General features: G+C 37.9%; 2 protein-coding genes across 4 annotated transcripts; one reads left to right on the plus strand and one right to left on the minus strand.

Annotated features, from left to right (window-relative positions):
* The first annotated feature begins 387 nt into the window (after positions 1-387).
* On the plus strand, positions 388-15,683 carry ANKRD37 (ankyrin repeat domain 37). 2 transcript variants are annotated; one of them, XM_065947519.1, is made up of 5 exons: positions 388-629; positions 846-998; positions 1,808-1,899; positions 2,438-2,641; positions 15,526-15,683. In XM_065947519.1, the coding sequence occupies exons 1-5, from the start codon at positions 603-605 to the stop codon at positions 15,527-15,529; spliced, it is 480 nt and encodes a 159-aa protein (XP_065803591.1). In that variant the 5' UTR covers positions 388-602; the 3' UTR covers positions 15,530-15,683. The 2 variants fall into 2 exon arrangements, with proteins under 2 accessions (XP_065803591.1, XP_065803592.1); XM_065947520.1 differs by lacking the exon at positions 15,526-15,683 and adding an exon at positions 2,889-3,104.
* Positions 3,183-20,907, minus strand: UFSP2 (UFM1 specific peptidase 2). Of its 2 annotated transcripts, XM_065947509.1 has the most exons (13): positions 19,992-20,162; positions 19,328-19,384; positions 17,783-17,861; positions 14,681-14,864; positions 14,533-14,599; positions 12,270-12,427; positions 11,689-11,881; positions 10,192-10,338; positions 9,614-9,778; positions 9,291-9,415; positions 7,719-7,795; positions 6,690-6,814; positions 3,183-3,342 (listed from the first exon to the last, which is right to left on the minus strand). In XM_065947509.1, exons 3-13 carry the CDS (start codon positions 17,844-17,846, stop codon positions 3,256-3,258), a joined length of 1,392 nt encoding a protein of 463 aa, XP_065803581.1. In that variant the 5' UTR covers positions 17,847-17,861; positions 19,328-19,384; positions 19,992-20,162; the 3' UTR covers positions 3,183-3,255. The 2 variants fall into 2 exon arrangements, with proteins under 2 accessions (XP_065803581.1, XP_065803579.1); XM_065947507.1 differs by lacking the exons at positions 19,328-19,384; positions 19,992-20,162 and adding an exon at positions 20,740-20,907.
* Positions 20,908-20,911: the final 4 nt, after the last annotated feature.

Here is a 20,911-nt window from a genome sequence, read left to right on the forward strand (position 1 = left end):
TCCAAAGGTTGCGTTGCCGCCCAGGATCCTGGTAGCGCCTTCGTTTACTGGTTACGTGCGCGCCAGCAGAAACCAAAACCTCCACCCGCGACTTCCGCTTCCCCAGAGGGACTAATGAGCTGGGCACAAGCAGCGTGAGACGTGCCGAACTCTGAGAGCCTCATGGCGGCGGGTGAAACCCGGCAGTCCTGACGCCCGTCCTTCATGGCGCACGCGCAACAGGGCCTGGGCGGGAACCGCCCCAAGGCTCCGCCCCGAGGTGGGCGTGTCTGACACCTCCCCTTGGCCAATCAACTGGCGCATCCTCGCTGCCTCCTCCTCCCCCACGCCCCCGCCAGCCTCACTGAGCTCCAGGTTACACGTGCTAGTGTTTGTGTACGTGCAGCTGCTGCTGGGCGGAGAAAGGCGGGTAGCCTAGGGTTGGGCTGCTCGGCCGAGCCGCAGCTGGGGCACGGCGGGGGAAGGGCTGGCCCCCTGGCTCTGGTGACCTTTTAAATTCTCCGGCTCTCGGGCGGCCTGTCCACTCTTAACCTGTCCGTCTGCAGCGAGTGCCGCACTGCTCAGCTCTCCCAAGGACTCCTGTCCTCTACTTTAGGCGGGAGATGCTGCTGCTCGATTGCAACCCAGAGGTGAGACTCAGGCTGCTTTGGTCAGGCAGGCTTAAGCTTCCAGATGTCTGTCTTCTAGAGAGGGTTAGATAGGGTGAGGGTGTACTGACCACTTGGCGCTGCCAAGTCAAGCCTCTTCAGAGTTGGAAGGTTTTAGGAGTGGTGGAGGATTTCAGTCCCCGGAGAGAAGCCTGGACAAAGGCGAGAAGGGGTGCTGGAGCTGTTCTTTTCTCGCAGGTGGATAGTCTGAAGCATCTGCTGGAGACCGGGGCCTCGGTCAACGCACCGCCGGATCCTTGCGAGCAGTCGCCCGTCCACTTGGCTGCAGGTGGCGGCCTTGCTTGCTTTCTTCTCTGGCAACTGCAGACGGGCGCTGACCTCAACCAGCAGGTAACTAGGCAACTGATTGTTGCTGTGTGCAAACCTCCCCTTCACCCCAAATCCACACATTTCTTAGACGCCAAGGTATTCAGTCGTTTCAGTTATTATAAACATGACTAGCACAGCGATGCCCATAGAAGTGTGAGACACTATGTAACTTTACAATTTTCCAGTAGCCACATTAATGAAGTGAAACATTTTAGTAAACTGACCCAATTAATCAAAAATATTATCATTTCATGTGTAATCAATATAAAACATAACTGATATATCTATCTATATATAGATATTTTGGATATGCCTTCTCACCCTCTGTGTATTTTACATTGACAGCACATTTCAATTCAGACTAGCCACATTTCAGGTGCTCATTAGCTGAATAGATGGCTGCTGGCTAATACATCGGACGTTTCCAAGGTCTACTGTTCATTTCCAAAGGAACAACTGCTCCATTACAAAATTAAGTCTCAGGGTAGCACAACTTGTAGGACATGCTCACAATCAATATAATTCCTTACAGAACTTTCTTAGGGTAGTTTGCATCTTCCATTGAATGTTAAATTTTAAATTATAATTTTTACTTCTGTAGGATTCTATTTTCCTTTTAATCACTTAAAATTTACTGTATGTATGTAGCTGTGACTGCACATTTTATTAATGACAATTCTATATTTAATAGGGCACCAAATGAACTTTTTTAAAAAAAGAATTAAAAAGATTCAGTCCAGTACAATGCAGTTCTAACCCTACTTCCTCAAGCATCAATTTCCACAAGAGTGTTTTGGGGAGAGACTAAAATATGCTGTCTTGTATGTAAGGATGTTTTTGGAGAAGCTCCCCTACACAAGGCAGCAAGAGTTGGAAGCATGGAATGCCTCAGCCTGCTTGTAGCCAGTGATGCCCAAATTGAGTGAGTATGGAATCAGTGACTTCAAATTTTATGTTTTCTTGGGTTAAATTAATCAGACTCCTGCAGCTCAATTACATGATGCTTGCCTAATTGATAATGTAGTGGAACCATTTAAAAGAACTTAGGCTGTTAATGATTATCTGATACTATTCGAGTAAATTAAAAAATAGATCCTAAGCAATCCAAGGTGCAGTTCATGTGTCATGGCAGTATTACATCTTAGTTTTGTTTTAAAAAATCCATTCTATAGATGTTCTCACTGACTTCCTTTGTGTACTCACTCATTGTACTGAAAACAGAATACTCTTTTATTTGTGCAGAAATGAAGTACCCATTCTGTGCTGTCCTCTGTGCTAATTAAGGACAAATAGTGAGAATTCCTATTCTCATGGAATTCCTCTATGCTTCCTTTACCTCTTTTATTCTGCAACCAACATTTGTGTGATCCCAAAGCACCTTTGTTAGAAATATACTTTAAAAAGGCTAAACAACTGTCAACTTTTACTTGACCACTTTTTTTTTTTTGTCTTAAACTTAGTTTATGTAATAAGAATGGGCAAACAGCTCAAGATCTTGCTTGGTCATGTGGATTTCCAGAATGTGCCAAGTTTCTTACAACAATTAAATGCATGCAGACAATAAAATCAAGGGAACAACCCAATAAAGATCATTGTGTTCAAGTGCTCAGACAGAAACGAAGTTTTGGAAGTGAAGAAAATACAAGTGGGAAAAGGAAGTGTTGGTAAGTAATTGTTTCTTCATTCTTCCTCCCTTAAGGATCTCTTATTTAAAACAGAATTTATTGCTTCGTTTAAATATCGCCAGTCTTATGTCTTGTATATCTTTTCATTCTCATTAACACATTTTAATACTGGATGTAGTAACTACTACTAGACTTTAGAGACCAAAAATTGCCCTGCATGGTGGAAGATTGGGGAGAAAACCTTTTTAAAAAAAGGTTTTAATGTTAATATGTATTTCAATAACAGATGTATTGGTCATGAAGAGGTGTGGAGAAGGTCTTCACTTAATGCAGGTCTACCACTCAGCTACGAGCTGTGGCTTCTGGCTCATCAAGTGTGTCTAAACTCCTTCTAAGAAGGAGGAAACCCTTCTTCTAAGCGAAGATAACATTCAAGAATACATGTATTTACATGCCTATAATGTTCTGGTTGTGCACGCTTTGTCTCTTATTAAAAGAATGTCTAGAGAATAAATTGTTTTCTTTGTGATATTTACCACCTTTGGAAAAACTCATAAAAACCATCAAACCACCCCCAGGATTTAATTTGAAATCAAATTTATTCTTTATCAACAAAGTTACAACTTTACTACAGTCTATAAGTCCAAGATATTTTAAATAGTATTTGGTCGCTGAGGGAGACATAAGTTATAGTAAGCATCTTTGTTCCAAAACTCTGGGCCCTTCCATCCACACCAGCCCTAGATGTGGGAGAAGGGAAAAGAAAACCTTTTACAAAGTTACAGGACTACATAATTGAAATTGTAACATTTTACAACTGAATCTTGCAGTAAGACTGTAAATACCTATACAATGCAAGTATCTGAATTCCTATTAAGCACAGAAAAGTAGCTTATTTGGGTTCACTTCAGATAGAATTTAAAAAATTTTAATTCTATGATATTTAGTCATAGAAATCATTTAAAAAAAGAAAAGCTTCATTATGGTACTATTACTCAATGTCATATTTTATTGATTTTTAAGATGTATGGTTTTATCATTCTGGTAGTCGATGGCATGTGATAATTTAACTGCCATCTGTCCCATGGAAGGCTGTATAGACAGTGAGAAAGGCTATGGGCCTTTTCATTAAAAGTGGGCCTCCCCAGCCACTGATTTCCCAGCAGTGGCATCTCAGCAGTGATAGGAGGTAGTCAAGGAATCTGAACTTGCCCTTGGGAGTTGCATTCTACATTCTTTCTTTTCCTCAGGCCGTAATCACTGCCACTTCCTAGTTTCATGTCAGTATTTTTTCCAGCATAGAAAATTTCTTTCAAACAACATTTCATTGTGAATATAGTTAAGTTCATCAAATTTCTTCTAGGGCCATTAATTTATTTTCTTAAAGACCCAGCTAATGACTTGTCTGAGTTACATCATTCTGAAATGAAACGCTTGCTTACACATACTTGTTCAAGGTTAGTAAGGACTCAAAATGCCATTGCGTTGAGTGACAGGCAGTGAGTGGTCTTGCTCCTTTACCCTACCTAACTGGGAGTGGAGTGTGTGCTCAGTCATGACCTACTCTTGTGACCCCATGGACTATAGCCAGTACCTGGCTCCTCTGTCCGTGGGATTTTTCAGGGAAGAGTACTGGAGTGGGTAGCCATTTCCTCCTCCAGAGGATCTTCCCAACCCAGAGATGGAACCCAAGTCTCCTGTGTCTCCTGCATTGGCAGGCAGATTCTTTACCACTTGAGTCATCAGGGAAGCCCACCTAACTAGGAGGCTGCTGGGCATTCTGACAGGGACCTAAAGTCAAAGGTCATAGTTCCTACAGAGGAAGATGGTGTGTTAGCCTGTTTTTCAGTGTGGAGGACGGAGGGTTGAGTAGAGATGCTCTTTAGGTCTTTATTCTTTTTCTGATTGCAAAAATAAGATACACATAAAAATATTCAAATGAGGTGAAAGTAAAAATTAAAAAATCCTCTACGAGTTCTGCTCCCCCTGCCTACAGATACCACCATTAAGTCTGGTTTATTTCCGTTGAGAGTCGTTTCTTTACCTAAAATTCTTTTTATCATCTCATTTTTTCAGCAAAACTTTCTCTAATGAATTTCATGTCCTAATTTCTGTTTTCTCAATGATAGAAAAAGGTTTATACTTTCTGTTTTGATCTTTCACACATGTGGGCCATCTCTAGGTAACTGGTCTCAAATTTTTTTCAAGAGAAGTGGGTAGAGACGGTGCCCAAACCAGAAACTGTGGGAGTAAGTAGAGGAGCCAGACATCTTTCTTTTGAGGTGACTGACTTAGGGAACTTACACAGGAAAGCTCCCCAAGTGTGTAGAGAGAGGTCAGGCAGAGGGAGGATTGTCCCTCCAGGCCCCTGCCATAGACTGAATGTGTCTAAGGCTTGTATGATGAACCCTAATCTCCAATGTGCTGGCATCTGGAAGTGGGGCCTCTGGAAGTTGACTGGGTTATGACAATAGAGCCATCATTAGAGAGTGCCCAGACAGCTCCCTCATCCCTTACATCATGTGGGGACAGTGAGAAAGTCTGCCGTCTTTGAACTAGAAAGTGGGCTTCACCACCCACCAAATCAGCCAGCACCTCCATCCTGGATTTCCCAGCCTCCAGAACTCTGAGAAATAAACCTCTGCTACTATAAGCCACCCCCTCTACCGTGTTCTGTTACAGCAGCTGTAAGGCTTCTCACAGCCTTAACGCGTGTGTCTCAGCCTGGCTCTCAGTGGCCATCCTGACTTAGCTCCTACAGGTCCCTCTAGCCATCAGTCACCCCTCTCCACCAGCTCAAGTCATGTTAAAAATGCCACCGTTCTCAGAACATGCCCAGCTTTCCTTTCACTGACTTTGATCCCTTTGCAGGGGCAGTTTTGTTAGCGCCACCAAAGATACCATATTTTTTTTGGGAAGCAGTCCTTTATGGACTCCCCTTCTTTGTCTTTCTATACTAGACAAAGAGCTCTTTAAAGATCCATTTTAATACCCCAGTGCTTAGGACAGTGGATGGTAAATATTAGGTACTTAATGAATGTCCAATGAATGAACACCTTGCTACAGAAAGACAGTCAATATTGCTCCTATTTTCAGGAAGATATGTATACCAGCCAAAAACATGTCATAGTCTTAAAAGTCCAAATGCCTTGAAAGAGAAAATTTTGTGTATGTGGCGTTTAAAATTTTAAGAATGTGTTTATATGCTGTTAGTATTTATAGATGCTCCAATAATTGGCAACAGACTTTACTAAAGTGGGGATATAAGAGTTCAGCTACATAAAACAGTAAAAACTCTCATAAACATCTCACTCACAGGGTTTTTGTAATCTCATATAGCTATATTCAGTTTTAAAGATCTCTCATAAGTGAATTTCAATGTTAAACCATCCATTTCCCCAGAATTCCGTAGGATTTCGGATTTAAGAAATCTTTTTATTGGTATTAATGACTTATTTGGCAAAAAATATGAAACATTTAATGGACTCAAGTTAATTGTGTCTTATAACACTTGCCTCTGAAAGATTTAGTACTGAGTTTCATGGAAATTTAGTACTAATTTCTCATTAAAACTCAGCAGTAAATCTGAATTAGTTGCCTATAAATTAACGTAAATTTATACCTCCTTTAGTTGGTAGTTTAAGCATTAACAAATATTCTTAAATTTGTTTCAAATTCAAATCTTCATAGAATGAGATTAAGTTACATGTAAAAAAAAAAAAATATATATATATATAAAAGCAGTCAAGTCTCCATAATGTCCATCATACTGCCAATTTTTGGTTAATTTGAAAATTATAAACGTTATATATATTTCACTCTTTTTTGAGGCACTGATAAATCTCACTATATTTACGAAATGCTGTAAAGTCTCAAAGGAATATATTTATGAGTTTCATACTCTAATACTTTAGTTCCCCCCTGGCCTTCATATCTAGAGAGAGTTACTCATCACAGGCTTAGAGTCCTTCCTTACAGTGAGGATCTCTGCTCTCAGTTTACAATCCATCTTTCTGTTAGCTTCCAGTTCTCCCTCCTTTGGTTTTGGGTTATTTTCCTTGTATTTATTTGTTAAATAGACACTTACCTTTTCCAAAATAACCTGCAGATCTTCAGCACCTGTATAATGTGGATCTAAAATCAGAAATTTTATCTGTCCTGTAATTTCATTCCATGCAACTCCTAGTATTGTGTGAGCCAAAACTCCTCCCCCTATACAAGAGGAAATAAGAAATGACACGGCATATGTCAGTCTCAACCTCCCAATCAATTTCAGTTGAAAAAGATTATTTTGCCTATGAATTGATCTAACATAATATTAAATTGATTGACCTAAACTGGAAAAGACATAATGTCAAATATACTCTGAAAAGACAAAATTACATCTTAAAGACAGAAAAGATACAATCACATCTATAATCATATTAGGTTTCTATGTCACTTTAATATTCATGGAATTACCTAAACTGGATTTAAGAAGGGTCACAGAAAGTCTAAACCCCTCACGCAGGGTAACCACCGTTGCTGCTGGTGGCTCTCTCAGCAGACAAGCCTTGTTACCTCTGCTCCGAGTGCCTCCAGTGGTGCAGCCCGTCTACTCAGTCACTACTTCCTGTAGTTTGCTGACATCTGCCTACCTGCATTTCTTACACACCAGTCTTCGCTTGCCTTCTGTCATCCAGGACAAGTCATATTTCTCACAGAATCGTGAATCTTTAGATTAGCTAATCCAATTCTCTTATTTTACAAAGAAAGTCTAAAGAGGTTAAGCAATTTGCATAATATCACACAGCGAGCCAAGTTCCTGACAGCCATGACTTCTGATGCTATACTGAGTGACCACTGCCTCTTTTCCATTCTGCTATAAAGTTTTTATTTCAGCACAGTTATCAAATAACTTGGCCTTTACTATTTCTAGTTATTATAATCTTTTTTATAACTTTCCTCCCACCTTGGAAATTTAAAAAAATATCTAGAGGTCAGTACTCATGATGTAAAAGCTAATTTTAATATGTTTACAAAGGACTGATATTATGTGCCATTATGTATTTACATTAATGATAAGTTTCACATACTCTCCATCTACCAAAAGAACATAAGATTGCAAAAACCTTACCAATCATTATTGGAGTTCCTTCACTCTGGAAATGATTAGCCAGTTCTCGTCCCTGAGAGGCCATTTCAGAACCTTGGCTAGAAAGAAACCAGTTTCTATCAGATGAACTATTCTGAAGATCAAATGAGCTTGGGAACTAATGTTTTCTACCGTTTTGGTTTCTTTTTTGGTTACTAAAAATATAGATACAAATTTAAGCAAAATTAAGTGGTAAGGAACTGAGAGCAATTTAAAGCAATACAACCTCTAAATATTTAAGGTCACTAAATGAGCTAGGAAAGAAGACCTTGATTCTTTGCTTCTAGAACTGCATAAAGAAGGTTCTGGATTTTTAACCACCTAAGATTGAAAGTGGTCACTTTGATACTGAGGGGATTCTTATGGGTGGATTTAATTTCAGAAGGACAGGTTTTAAATCCTGGGATTTTGTTTTCATACCATCAAACTCTGAGCCTGTAATTCCTCATCTTTAATCTGGGACCAAAAATACCTGCCCTTCTATGTGACAGGAGATTCTAGGACTAAAACAGACAATGTCTGTGTAGCCAACGTGAAAACTGCAAAACGTTTTCAAGTACAACATATTTTTGGGGGAATATTTTAATATCATACAATTTTTACTTCTGAGAATAGAAAAGATGAATAGATGGAAGTTTCTTTTTTTATTTAGAATGGAGGTGCCAGGTGGTGCTAACCCTTAGCTCTTGCTTTGTAAGGAATGTATGAAATAACATTTTCATGTGTCAAAACTTTCACTTTTTAATCACCACCTACTTCACTACTTAATCTATTATTTATTTGTTAGTGCTGATTTCCACATCCAATTCAAATTGCAACTGTGAAGGCAACTGCACTAAAGTACTTGGACAATAAGGATAATAACATTAGTCATCAAGGTTGTCATAATAAATGTATTAAAAACATAAGCTCATATATAAGGAGTAAGCTAGAGATGGTCACAGAAATCAATCTTCTCTAATATTTGCTCATATTTTAATACTAGAATTGTGATTAGAATAGTAATATTCTATTTTTTAAGGAGGAAAAGAAAATTTCCTATTATAAATATCTTATTTATAAATTTTATATTCCTATAGTGTAAATTTCCTATATAAAATTTCCTGTTACAATAGATAAGGAAAAGATAAAATTACATTTGGATACATGATTAGTTTATTAAAATCTCAGGAAGCAAAAGAGTGGGAAGTAAACAAAAAGGTCAGTCATAGATCAATATTTGATTTTTCCCTTCTAAGACTTCAATGACTTCTGCGTTAAAAAACCAGACCTTCTGTACCTACTCAAAGTTGGCATATTTCCAAGTTTTCCTCTTCCAGACTAAGACTAGGTCTAGACTATACAAGTACGTATCACAAAGTTTACTCACAAACATCTTCTAAAAAATAACAACAAAGAAATTTAGGACTGGGAAAAAATGAGATTTATAAAGCAAGGGGGCAATGTGGAGGAAGAGAAAAGAACGAAAACAAATTGGGGGAAAAATGCACTTTTTTAATAAAAGTGACAAACTCTCTTTGAAGTGATTTCTCAAATTTCTTAAAGTTTCCTTACCTGACAAACAGTATTTTTGAAGTTACACCAATCAAATGGTTCAGCACCAGCTGCACCTCAATAGATCCAATCCACTGCCGTGATCCGACAAAGGTTGCTGGTTTGTCCCCAGCATCAACTAGAGCCTTTATTTAAAAATACAGAAAAAATCATACACAAGACAGCTATTAAAGATTATGTACAGGGCATTTCCCTTGATTACCAGTATATATTTTTTCCCTTCAAAACAGAAGGAAGTCTGGACCAGGAGGTAGGCATAATTATTTAATGGTATATTAGGGTTCATGAAACTTCCATATAATTCAAAACGGTGTGTTCTGTACCTGCTGGATTTCTCTGTGTGTTGGAATGGATCTCTCTGTGTATCCCTGGTGTCTGAACCAGGAGCAGATAGTCTGCAGAGACCGATAGGCACAGCCCCAGCCACTGTCATCTATTCGATCCTGCATATAGTGATGGTAACCGTATGTGCCCTGGACCACATAAACCTACATAAAAAGAAGAAACACAGTAAAATATTAACTTTAGATGTATATATTATACGTATACATATGTATATCATCGCTTAAGATAACATCATATACATATACATGCTCGAGTCATTTACTGTTTTCAGAGCTAGATTGTTACTTTTAGTGACTTATAAAAATTTTTTTAAAAAAGAAAAAATACTCTCCAACTCTTTCAATGTATCAGTGTATTACTGATACAAAAGTGAAGTAAGAACAGTATGAGAAAATAAAATTATAAGACAATATCATTACATAAATGCAAAAATCTTAACAAAATATTAAGTCCCTCAGAATAAAAAAATAATAATCAAACATCCCCTGGGCACAAGCAAAAAACAATTAATGACACTAATGATCAACTAACTCCTATAAATAATTACTAAACTCACCATACCAGTCTCTATGTTAGGTGGATTGAGATAAGTATGTGGATTTCTAATGTAACCATCTTTGTATGGTTCATCTGGAAAATGATAAGCATTAGACCTTTTGAAATAAGGTCTGTCATGAGGCAGATTGAAGACATCGTGTAACTCCTAAATAAAACCAGAATTAACAGGAAAGAAGAGAAAAAAGGTTAAATGATATAGGTTCCTAGTCAATAAATAAACCCAAACTAGATTCAAAACAGAAAATTTAAGTTATCAAACACTTATGATTTAATTCATGAAGGTCAAAGAGGGTGAGATTTAAACTAAAATAAAAAAGGATTTATTTTTGTTTATCTATGTATATGGATAGAAACTGGAAGAGAATATAGAAAATTGAAAATAATTTATTAGCATGAAAGAACTGAGATAATTTAAAATTACTTATTGTAACACAGTCTGCTAAAATAAATCTAGGCTAACTAGTAGTTTTGAAAGTCTTGTAAATGAGTAAATTATAATTAACAATGATATAACTATTATCAAAAAAATCATGCTTAGGTTTTTATTTTTAAAAATCATGCTTAGAGTATTTAACAAATATAAGGGGTAGTGATTAGGTTACAGAATGGAAATTGGTGGTTTAAAGACCAATATGGCATCAAAATAAAAATACACATATATGTTTAAAAGGCAACATATTCCTTAATGTATAAAAACGTAATAGTTACTCTGAAAGTCTGACATCTTCTTTGATATCTCCTATGTATTCGAGCAGTTTGAATGAGATCATTAGCTTGTGTAACTGTTGCCTCTGCAAATCAATTCATTTGACACTTACAGAGAGGCACAGAAGGTTACAGTGTTACCTCTCTTTTCGGGGGCAGAGATTGGGAAGATGTTTCCATGGTATAATCTGATGGATACTAGGCAAGGCCAAATATCAAAAATATATACTACCAAAAAAAAATATATATATATACACACTATCAAAACAGTCATTTGCCAATAAATCTCATTTCTTTGAGTGTTGATCATGTTTCCTTCAAAACACCTGTAATAAAACCCAAATGACCCTGAGAGGTGGGGAATGGAGTAGTACTACAAATCCTAATTAGAAACAGGATAAATTCTAATTTCCCTTCTCTAACTGTAACCCTGTCTCTTTTGTAAATTTGCAAGTAGTGGAAAAGAAAAGGAAGTTATTAAATAGCACTCATCAGCTACTCTAGGCATGTAAGCATCTTTTTGTTCTTAAATTTCACTATAGAAAAATTACAAACGAACTTCACTGAATATATGAAATTAAAATGTTACATATGATTCAGCATAATAATTTTTTCTTAAAAATACTTTAAACAGTTACATGAGAATAGACATTAAATAAGATGTAAAGCCAATAGTGTTCATCCACACTTTATAAAATTAAATCACAAAACGCTGGCTATTTATTAGAAGCACAAAATTAAATATAAAATGAATGATATTTTTATTTTTCTAAGAATGAAGTGGTTTTACCTTTCTATAGGCCTGCAGCTGACCATCTGGAATTCCTGATGGATATGAAATTGTTACAAGATTTTTTTCACCTGGTAATAAAAAGTGCAGTGGTTCAGGAACCACAATAGATGTTCCTTTCATGTATTTCAAAATGCATTTTTCCATATCAGTTAGTTGATTATGAATTGCATCGACTAGAAGTTTACGAACTCTGTGGGAGGGAAATACACAAGTGCATTAACAAAAGTTATAATAGTTATGATACATGAAAGTGTTGAGTGAATATATCCCTAATATGCCCTTGATAGGACTGGATTTATTAAATTAAGTCTAAATAATAAAAAGTTAAATGTTAAATAGACTAAATTTCCTCTGTACAGGTAAATGGAAAATTCTATAGGTTTGGCATATTATCCTACTTCCTCAATAAACACTGAATTACTAGATGACTCTTAATTTAATAAGAAACAAGGAGTAAATCATAGTAAAAAGAACAATAACCACCCTAGATATGCCTCAACGACACTTAAAAATAGGATGTGATTACTTTGGGGGAGGGTCCTCATTTAAAGGTGGCAGTAGTATTAGAAAATACCTACTTTCCCCACGTTTCTTCTGGAGCAACAGATAAAACTGCATCAACTGGTAAAGTCATACTAACATAGTGGTGTCCTCCGCTTTCTCTTTCAATAATGGGCGTTACAGCTGCCAGAGGGGTCGACACTTCCAGCATCAGATCTATATTTACTATTTGATGCTATAAAGATAAACAATAATAGTTAACTTAAAGCACACTGAACAATAATATAAAAGGTAAGTAAAAGGACTTTTTAAGGACCATATACACTATATTACAGTAAATTATTTAAAAGCACAATTCTTAGCTTAAAGAAAAATTCTTCTCTGCTTCAAAATAATCTGAGGAGAGGCAGAGAGTGAGTGTGAAGTGAAGATGAAATCAGATCATGAATCCATAAGCATTAAAAGTTCACTATGGTTCATTGTCCTATTCTATTTTTGTATAGATTTAAAATTTTCAGAAAAAAATGAATAAACAAGATATAATAACCACAGATCAAGGCAACTTTAAAACATGTTATGACTATATACCTCTGCTCTAAAGACATACTAATAATGAACTCTTAGAAAGGTTTGATTTTGATAGTGGTATGGAAAAACAATTCTGAAAATGCTTTCTGTATATTAAACAAATTTAGCAAAATATTAAGAGTACTGGAAGCCAGGTTTCTCACCGGGAAAAGGTTAGGAATTGTGTGAGGCTGAAGTAGAACTAGAGGTATATGATTTACATGGGTAAATACTGAAGTGTGTGTTATATATGTATAGTATGTGTGCATACATGTCTGCCTTCCTTGGGGAAATGGCTGATTCCTGAGATGAAATAGCAAAAGGACATGAACCTGGAACATTCTTGGAAGAAAGTACGAAGTATTCAAAAGTACAGTATCAAGAGAACACGGGAGCCAGCATGAAGTGTCTCTTGGCCAAATTAGAAAATATGAGCATCAAAATAACTGATGACAGTTAACAGACAACTCATTGCATAAAACAGGATTCCATACTTCCACACAGTTAATACACAGGGAAAAGGAAAAGCCCTTCCTTACAGTACAAAGTCATCTTGTAAATGTAAAAGAAAACAACAAACTTAGAAAAAAATCACCACTTTGCAACCATCAGATTAATGTTAGCTTCTGACAAAAATTATCAATTGATGTTAGAAGCATTGGGTAAAAACTTGATGAGGAATAGGATATATACATAAACTCAAAGCATCTTCCCACAAGATACCTTCTAATTATCAGGGCAAAAAATAGGACCCTCCCAGTGGAGAAAGGTGGCAGTTACCACACTAAGTGGTCATCGTTAATGTCACTGATACGAGAACCAACTAAGTATATGTCTCTTTCACATGATGTGCTGAGGACACACATTACTTCTTTGGTATTCCTATCAACAATGACCACCTGAACCTACCATAAGGCAGCCGAGAACAAACTCAAGCCCAATCCGAGAAACACTCTATAAAATAACTGACCTGAACCCTCAAAATGTCAACCTCCAACTACCAGTAATTCTTAAATCCTTATCCAAAGTCCATAGTTTTTTTGTACACTCCACATTTAAAAATCTCACAGTTCAGGTCAACACCTCACTGGTGTCTCAAACATGGTATGACCAACACTGACCTCACATCTTCCCCATCTCCCATCTTTACCCAAGCAAGAAGCTGGTCATCCCACATCCAATTAGTCTCTAAGTACAATCCTTTTCATTACCTAAATATTTCTTGTATCCATTCCCTTCTCTTTATTACTATAGCTACTGGTTTCGTTCAGATTCCCCCGAGTGCTCTCTGTCCACATCTCCAACCCCGTGTCCACTCTATTATTCTTACTAGTCTAGAAAAATGCTACAGTCATATTAAATATTAACTTTGTACAACTTCCTGCCTTGAAGCAGCTGCTCCGTTTTTCATCTCTAATACCTGGCAAAGTTTGGGGCACGTGGCAGATACTCAACAGTACTGGTTCAAAAATCGACAGAACCAAAACTGTGAAGAAAAGTAAATCACTTATCATTTACTATTTCATACAGCATAATGTGTCACTGTAATGTTTCAGAATGATTCCTTTTTAAGTAATTTGTAAACATACTCAAGGACAAAAGTTTAGATATATAACACAGAGGTATAACCTTGGGCAAGTCACTTAATCTTTCTGGACTTGAATCATCTGATCTGTTAAAAAAAAAAAAAGTAAGAACTTTCTAAGATCCCACTCAACTCCAAATTCAAGGACTGAAAATTTTTATCACTAAGAAGACAGGTGATTTGCTTACCGTCTCTGATAACTTTTTATCTTTCTTCTTCATGAATTTTCGTTTTGCACCTTCTTCTGGTTCAAATCTAAATTTTCAATACATGGAGATGTTTATAATGTGAAATGATATTGTAAAAACATTTCTAGCAATCTTTAAGCATACTCACTGAATAAAGCGCATTATGTTCTTACAGGCAGAACTGTCGGTCAGCTCTCCTGGAATGGTGTTCATGTCACTGTTAGGCCATATGTACACTGAACTCTGGCAAATTCTGAACACAAGGGCATTTGAAGAAAGCTTGGTTGACAGGTCACTCAGTACATGTTTTAGTGCATTCTTGATAAAAATTTCTAAATTAAAAGAATACAAATAGAAGTTAGTAAGAAAAACTGTACACTTCTCAACATGAAGGCTTCCAAGCATGCAAAAATAGAGCACAGTAAAAGCGGCCCCCAAACATCCATTCCTCAGATTCAATAATGTAAAAAAAGTTCTTTTGTCTTTAAAAAAATTGAGATAAAATCCACAGACCAGAAAATTCATTCATTTAATGTGTACAATTCAGTTGCTTTTAGTATACCACAAGGTTTACAATCATCACTATTTAATCTCAGAACATTCCGTCACCCCCAAATAAACCCCGGACTTCCCAGCAGTCATTCCCCACCCCCCTACACTCACCCATGGCAACCACTAACCTATTTTTGGTCCCTATAGATTGGTTTACTATGGACACTTCATATAAATAAAATCACACATTTTGTGGCCTTTTGGGTCTGGCTTCTTTCACTCAGCCTAATATCTTCAAGATTCATCCAACTGTTGACTCCATCCCTAGCATGAATTAGCTTTTTTACGGCTGAATAATATTCTATTATATGACCAGAACATACTCTGCTTATTCATTTGTAAGCTGATACATGTTTGGGTTGTTTCTGTCTTTTTGCTATCATGAATAATGGTTTTACAAGTATTTGTGCACAAGTTATTGTGTGGATATATGTCTTTTAGGTAATAACCCTGAAGGAACTGCTGGGTCATATGGTGACTCTCTTTTTGTGCAACTGTCAAACTGCTTTCTAGAGGAACTGCGTCATTTTATGCTCCCATCAGCAATGGATGAGGACTCCAATTACTCTCAAAATACCAAATTACTTATAGAAATAAAACTCTGGAGTGAGATTTGAATTTCTTTGTAGTTTTCTTCTTCAGACTATATCCCACTAAGACTGTACAAAGTATTGTGTTCTTCAGTTCTCTTTTGCTCTATGTGGTATGTCATCAACCTGATATTTGTCTGACTTCATTTTCAGTGATTTCCTTTTTACTCAATAGAAATTTTTGAATATTAAAAACATTTTCATGGTTCCAAAGTCAAAACTATATAAAGATGCTATATAAAACTATATAAAGATACTATACAAAACTATATAAAAAGAAGACAATATTTAAATATTTGTCCTACTCCTAAATCCTAAACCTATTTAACTCTGTGGTTAAAATATTTATTTAACTATCACATTGATATCTTGATAAATAAACACCTTGAGGTTGTAGGAGAGAAAGATTACTTATAACACGTCAGATATAAAGGCATCCTGATATGTTTCAGAAATCCAAATTTAAAGATTTATAGTTTCACCACAAAAGACAAACATAATTCCTGGATTATCTTCTGTCTATCCCTAAAGACCATGAAATATCTAAATAACTGCAATGTCTTTAAAGTTAAGCACCTCCATTCTCAGTATTTCCTCATTAATGATTCCCTTCATGGAGCGTTTCAAAGACTTGGGTACAGGAGGAGGATACTATAAAGTCTGAAGACAAGCTCAAATACATCAATTATTTGTGTAAAACATATCTGCAGTTCCTATTTATACTTGAAATTACATCATTATGTCTGCTGAATGACAGATCAGTTATACTTTGTAGTAAGTTCATACAAAGAATAACTTCAATTTATAGCAAGTTGTAAAATGTAAGGCTTTATCCACACACTGCATGGGAGCTCAGTTGTTAAGTTGTATCCGACTGTGTGTGATCCCATGGATTAAGCCTCGCCAGGCTCCTCTGGCTCCTCTGTCGATGGAATCTCCCAGACAAGAATACCAGAGGGAGTTGCCATTTCCTTCTCTAGAGGATCTTCCCGACTCAGGGATCCAATCTGTGTCTCCTGCATTGGCAGATGAATTCTTTACCACTGAGCCACCAGGGAAGCCCAAGAAACAATACTTTACTGATAAGATAGGCTTAAAAATGAGTTTGATTTAGTTCTTGCAAAACAATTCTCATCCTGATGGCACATTAGAGAATCAACGAAAAAACTTACAGATGCCGAAGTCTCTGTCCTGGAAACTTACTTTAATTGGCCGGGAGTAGGAATCAGAATGTGGACCAACACAAATAACTTTTTAATATGAAGGGATGCGTCAGAAAGAATATCTTGCATTCTCTCCCTTCCTCTTTCCAAGGGGCCAGTAAATAATCATCAGCTGGTGATCTCCTTGAAGGAACTCTGACACTGTTTATTCCTTACCTTTCTGAACTTCTCTGTGGCTCCTGACACCCTTGATCATACTTTTCTTGAGTGACTTCATCTAATACAAGGCATTAACTATCATCCTCATAAGATATTAAGTTCTCTATCTCCAATTCTGACCACTCTCCCCCAAGTTTCAGACTCAAGTTACCAATTGCCTGCTGGGAATTTACACTTGATGTAGTGTGGCATTTCAAATGAAACACACCTCAAACATAGCTCCTTGTCTTCCTCCTCTGATATCGTTTAGCTTGGTTTGTGGCAGTAGTCAGAAACAGGAAGACATCCTAGACTTTAGTTTATACCAACACTGCTGATTTTTCTCCCATAGAACCTGCCTGCCATTCCTAAACCACACGACCTCACGAGAGTGGGTTCTGAAATCTTAGGTGTGCAATGTGTTAAGTGTATTTAAGTGTGCATTGTATAAGTCTAGCTGTCTCATTTACATTATGCTCACAGTGGATACTTATATTTACTGTGACAATTTTCTTGGAGAGGGCAGTAAAGTTTCTTAAATAAGGGGACACCTTTTCTTAACATGCAGGGGAGCCCCATGGGCTAGCAGTGGTGGGGAACACAGTTTCTAAGTTTAAATCCAATTCATATCACTTACTATTTGACCTTAGACATTTATTCACCCTCTCATTCAGTTTCACTTGCAAAATGGTGAGATTCTCACCATTGCTTTTACAGTAAAAAAGGAGAGTATCTTGGCAGACCTACCATTAGGAGTAGCTAGCTGAAAAGCTAGATCAAGGCCACCTCTTATTCTGAAGAGTATATCCATAGTCTCTGAAATAACCTAAGACAAATAAAACCAAAATTTCATTGTAGAACAAAAGAAACTCATCCTCATATAAATTAGAATCCAACTGAATTTAGGTCAAGGTATAAATTACCTTGACTTTTCAAATTATTTCATGAGTTAATTCCTTGCTTTATGGAGAAAAACAAGACACAATCAATTCTGTATTAGAGGTTCTCAGCCTTTGCTCCACATTGAAATCACCTGAGGATTTTAAAGCACCCATTCCTGGGCTATACTCCCAGATATTCTGATAAATTGGTCTGGGGAGGATATTTAAAAACTCTTCTATGTCAATGATTCTAAAGGAAAAAGGTTGAAGACCACACTGCTTTGGGACAGTATTTCTAAATTAAAGTCTTTGCAATTATAGGGTTTAACAACACCATGAAAAGATGAACGGTCAAGAAATGGTTTAAGAATGGGACAGGAACACTGAACCTATTATGATAACAACTGGTGGGCAAGACAATGAGAGGAAACTAATATATCACTGATGGCGGGAGTATGAAGTATAAACTCCTAGAATTCATCATAGGGTGATGTGGCAATAAGAATCAAAAGCCTTACATTCACATTCTTGGTCTAATAATTCTGCGTATAGAAATTTAATCTAAGGAAATCTGCAAAACATACAAAGATTAGTGTATACAGATGTTAGCCCGTCAACAAGAGGAGACCAATTAAATAATTACAAATATTATATAGCAATGAAAAATCATGCTTTATGTGAATATTTAATACTGTAGGAAAATGCCTGAAACTTATAAAGGGGGAGAAAAAAGCACTTGTAAAATGAAATTATTAGCAGTTCTTAATTTGAGTCCATATGCTGAGTTTCTGGTAGTTGATGACATATGACAAAAGACATACCATTTGGCGTGGGGAGAAGGGTGGGAAAGAGGAAGGCAACCTCTGGGAAAAGGTTTCAAAGATTTCATCAGAGTCTCAAAATATGCCTCAAACAAAATGAAGAAACATACTACAGAGTAAGAGCCCTATTTTTAACTAAATCAGTAAGTACTACATTTACCGAACTCTTAAAAAGTAGAACGCACTATGTTAAATGACTGGACATATGTTAACTTTGATACTCAAAATAGGTACCATTACTATTCTTCGCATTTATAATCCCTGTCACATTGTTCCAATAGTGACTGCTTTTATTTTCCACAAATTATAACGTATTGAAAGGCCATGCCCTTTGCCCCAGTTATACTTCTTGGAATTTATCCTACAGAAATAATCAAGAAAGTTCAGGACAAAGTTAGCTTGAATGTGGTCCACTTATCGTACTGTTGTTCATCACAGCAAAAAACAAACAAAAATCCCACCTAAATAGCTATCAATAAGAATCTGTTAAGTATAAGAAGTCGGTTAAATACTATGTACCTAATTGAATAAAAAATATTTAATGGCACTGAAAGATACTGAAGATAAAAGTTAGCAAGAGCAACAATTACCTGTGACTTTCTGTAGGACCTTGTAACTAATCACTCAAGTGTGTCTTTTCTGTAATACTGGAAAAATATACATCACAGGGTTGTCGCAAAGGCTCTATAAGAGATCTTATCTGAACACACTAGAATCTCCTTACACTTGAGACTCTCTCTGAAGAAACAATATGTAAACTGAGGTCTGAGGGGTAAGTAGATAAGAGTATTCCAAAGGAAATACTCCAAAGAACATTCCAAATTCTAAGGAAAAGATAGGGGTGAAGGTGGCCAAGCCTCTCCCAGGCAGGGGCTCTGACTGGTGAAGGCCTGCTTAAAAGACCACTTAAGAGAACAGAGCAGAGGGTTAGATCTCATGGCGCCAAGGACAAGAATAGCTAGAGACTGGGATGACTGGCAACCATTTAGAGGTCAGTTGTGTCCGACTCTTCTCGAGCCCATGGACTATACAGTCAGGCCAGAATGCTGGAGTGAGTAGCCTATCCCTTCTCCAAGGGATCTTCCCAACTCAGGGATCAAACCCAGGTCTCCCGCATTGCTGGCGAATTCTTTACCAGCTGAGCCACAAGGGAAGCCCAAGAATACTGGAGTGGGTAGCCTATCCCTTCTCCAGGGGATCTTCCCGACCCAGGGATTGAACCGGGGTCTCCTGCATTGCAGGCGGAATCTTTACCAACTGAGCTATCAGGGAAGCCCCTGTAGATTCCATAGGATTTGGTCACGGAACAGATGTTCAGGAGCTGCGAAGAGGGCGATGTCGAGGATGATTTCCAGGTGTTTGGCAAGAGCAACGGTGGGGTGGGTGGTGGCACAGTGATCTGAGACGGGGGTCACTGGAGGAAGAGCAGGGTGAGGTGGGGATGGTTAAGTCAGTTTTGAACTTGCTGAGTTTAAAATATATATGCGCCAACCAAGTGGCGGTACAGTTAACAGATATGAGGCTCTGGAGCTCAGAATACATCTCTAAGCTAAAGATACAAATTCTGGAGAAAGCACAGGGTGTAAAGAAAAGTCCTGAACACACATCTAGGGATACCGGACTGCAGCAGAACCTGCCTGAGCAATCAGGGGAAACCAGGAAAGTGTTACCACCACGCAGACGAGGGAGCAAGAGCTCCACTCTTTCTTCGAAACCTTCAAAAACGTCTCATGATTCCCTCGTTCTCCAAACGCACACACAAGGGAAAGGTGCAGGGAGCCCGGTGGAGCCTGGCAGTCGAAGGTCGTCGGGGGGTGGTTTCCCTCCGGCCCTACCGGGAGGGGCCACGCCAAGGACGAAAAGGCGCAGATCAAGGCCCGGACCACCGGTCCCCGGCAGGCCCAGTTCTTTCAAGGGCCGCAAAGCCCCACTCGCAGGCAGCTAGTGAGGTCGGAGATGACCACGTAAGAGTCGGTGGCGAGCGGGCGGAGGGGAAACTCACCATATCAGCTACGCGGTGCCGACAGCAACACCAAAGCCCGCCCACCGCGCAGGAAGCTGGCTCGGAAGTGGTCCCGTCGGCGGTCGGGATTTGGGAAGGCCGACTACCTTTCCCAACATGCCCTGCGGTGTGCGTCACGGGGCGTACCACCATGCCAGATCTCGCGGGGGGA

Source organism: Muntiacus reevesi, chromosome 10 (assembly GCF_963930625.1).
Source record: "Muntiacus reevesi chromosome 10, mMunRee1.1, whole genome shotgun sequence".
NCBI classification, from domain to species: domain Eukaryota; kingdom Metazoa; phylum Chordata; class Mammalia; order Artiodactyla; family Cervidae; genus Muntiacus; species Muntiacus reevesi.

Coding starts and splice junctions, on each gene's coding strand:
- ANKRD37 (XM_065947519.1), top strand. CDS start 603: ATGCTGCTGCTCGATTGCAACCCAGAG. Junction 999..1,807: donor GCGCTGACCTCAACCAGCAG/GTAACTAGGCAA, acceptor CTTGTATGTAAG/GATGTTTTTGGAGAAGCTCC. Junction 1,900..2,437: donor GCCAGTGATGCCCAAATTGA/GTGAGTATGGAA, acceptor TCTTAAACTTAG/TTTATGTAATAAGAATGGGC.
- UFSP2 (XM_065947507.1), bottom strand. CDS start 20,892: ATGGTGGTACGCCCCGTGACGCACACCGCAGGGCATGTTGGGAAAGGT. Junction 17,862..20,739: donor GGCACCGCGTAGCTGATATG/GTGAGTTTCCCC, acceptor TATTTGTCTTAG/GTTATTTCAGAGACTATGGA. Junction 14,865..17,782: donor TCAGCTAGCTACTCCTAATG/GTAGGTCTGCCA, acceptor CTTTTAATTTAG/AAATTTTTATCAAGAATGCA.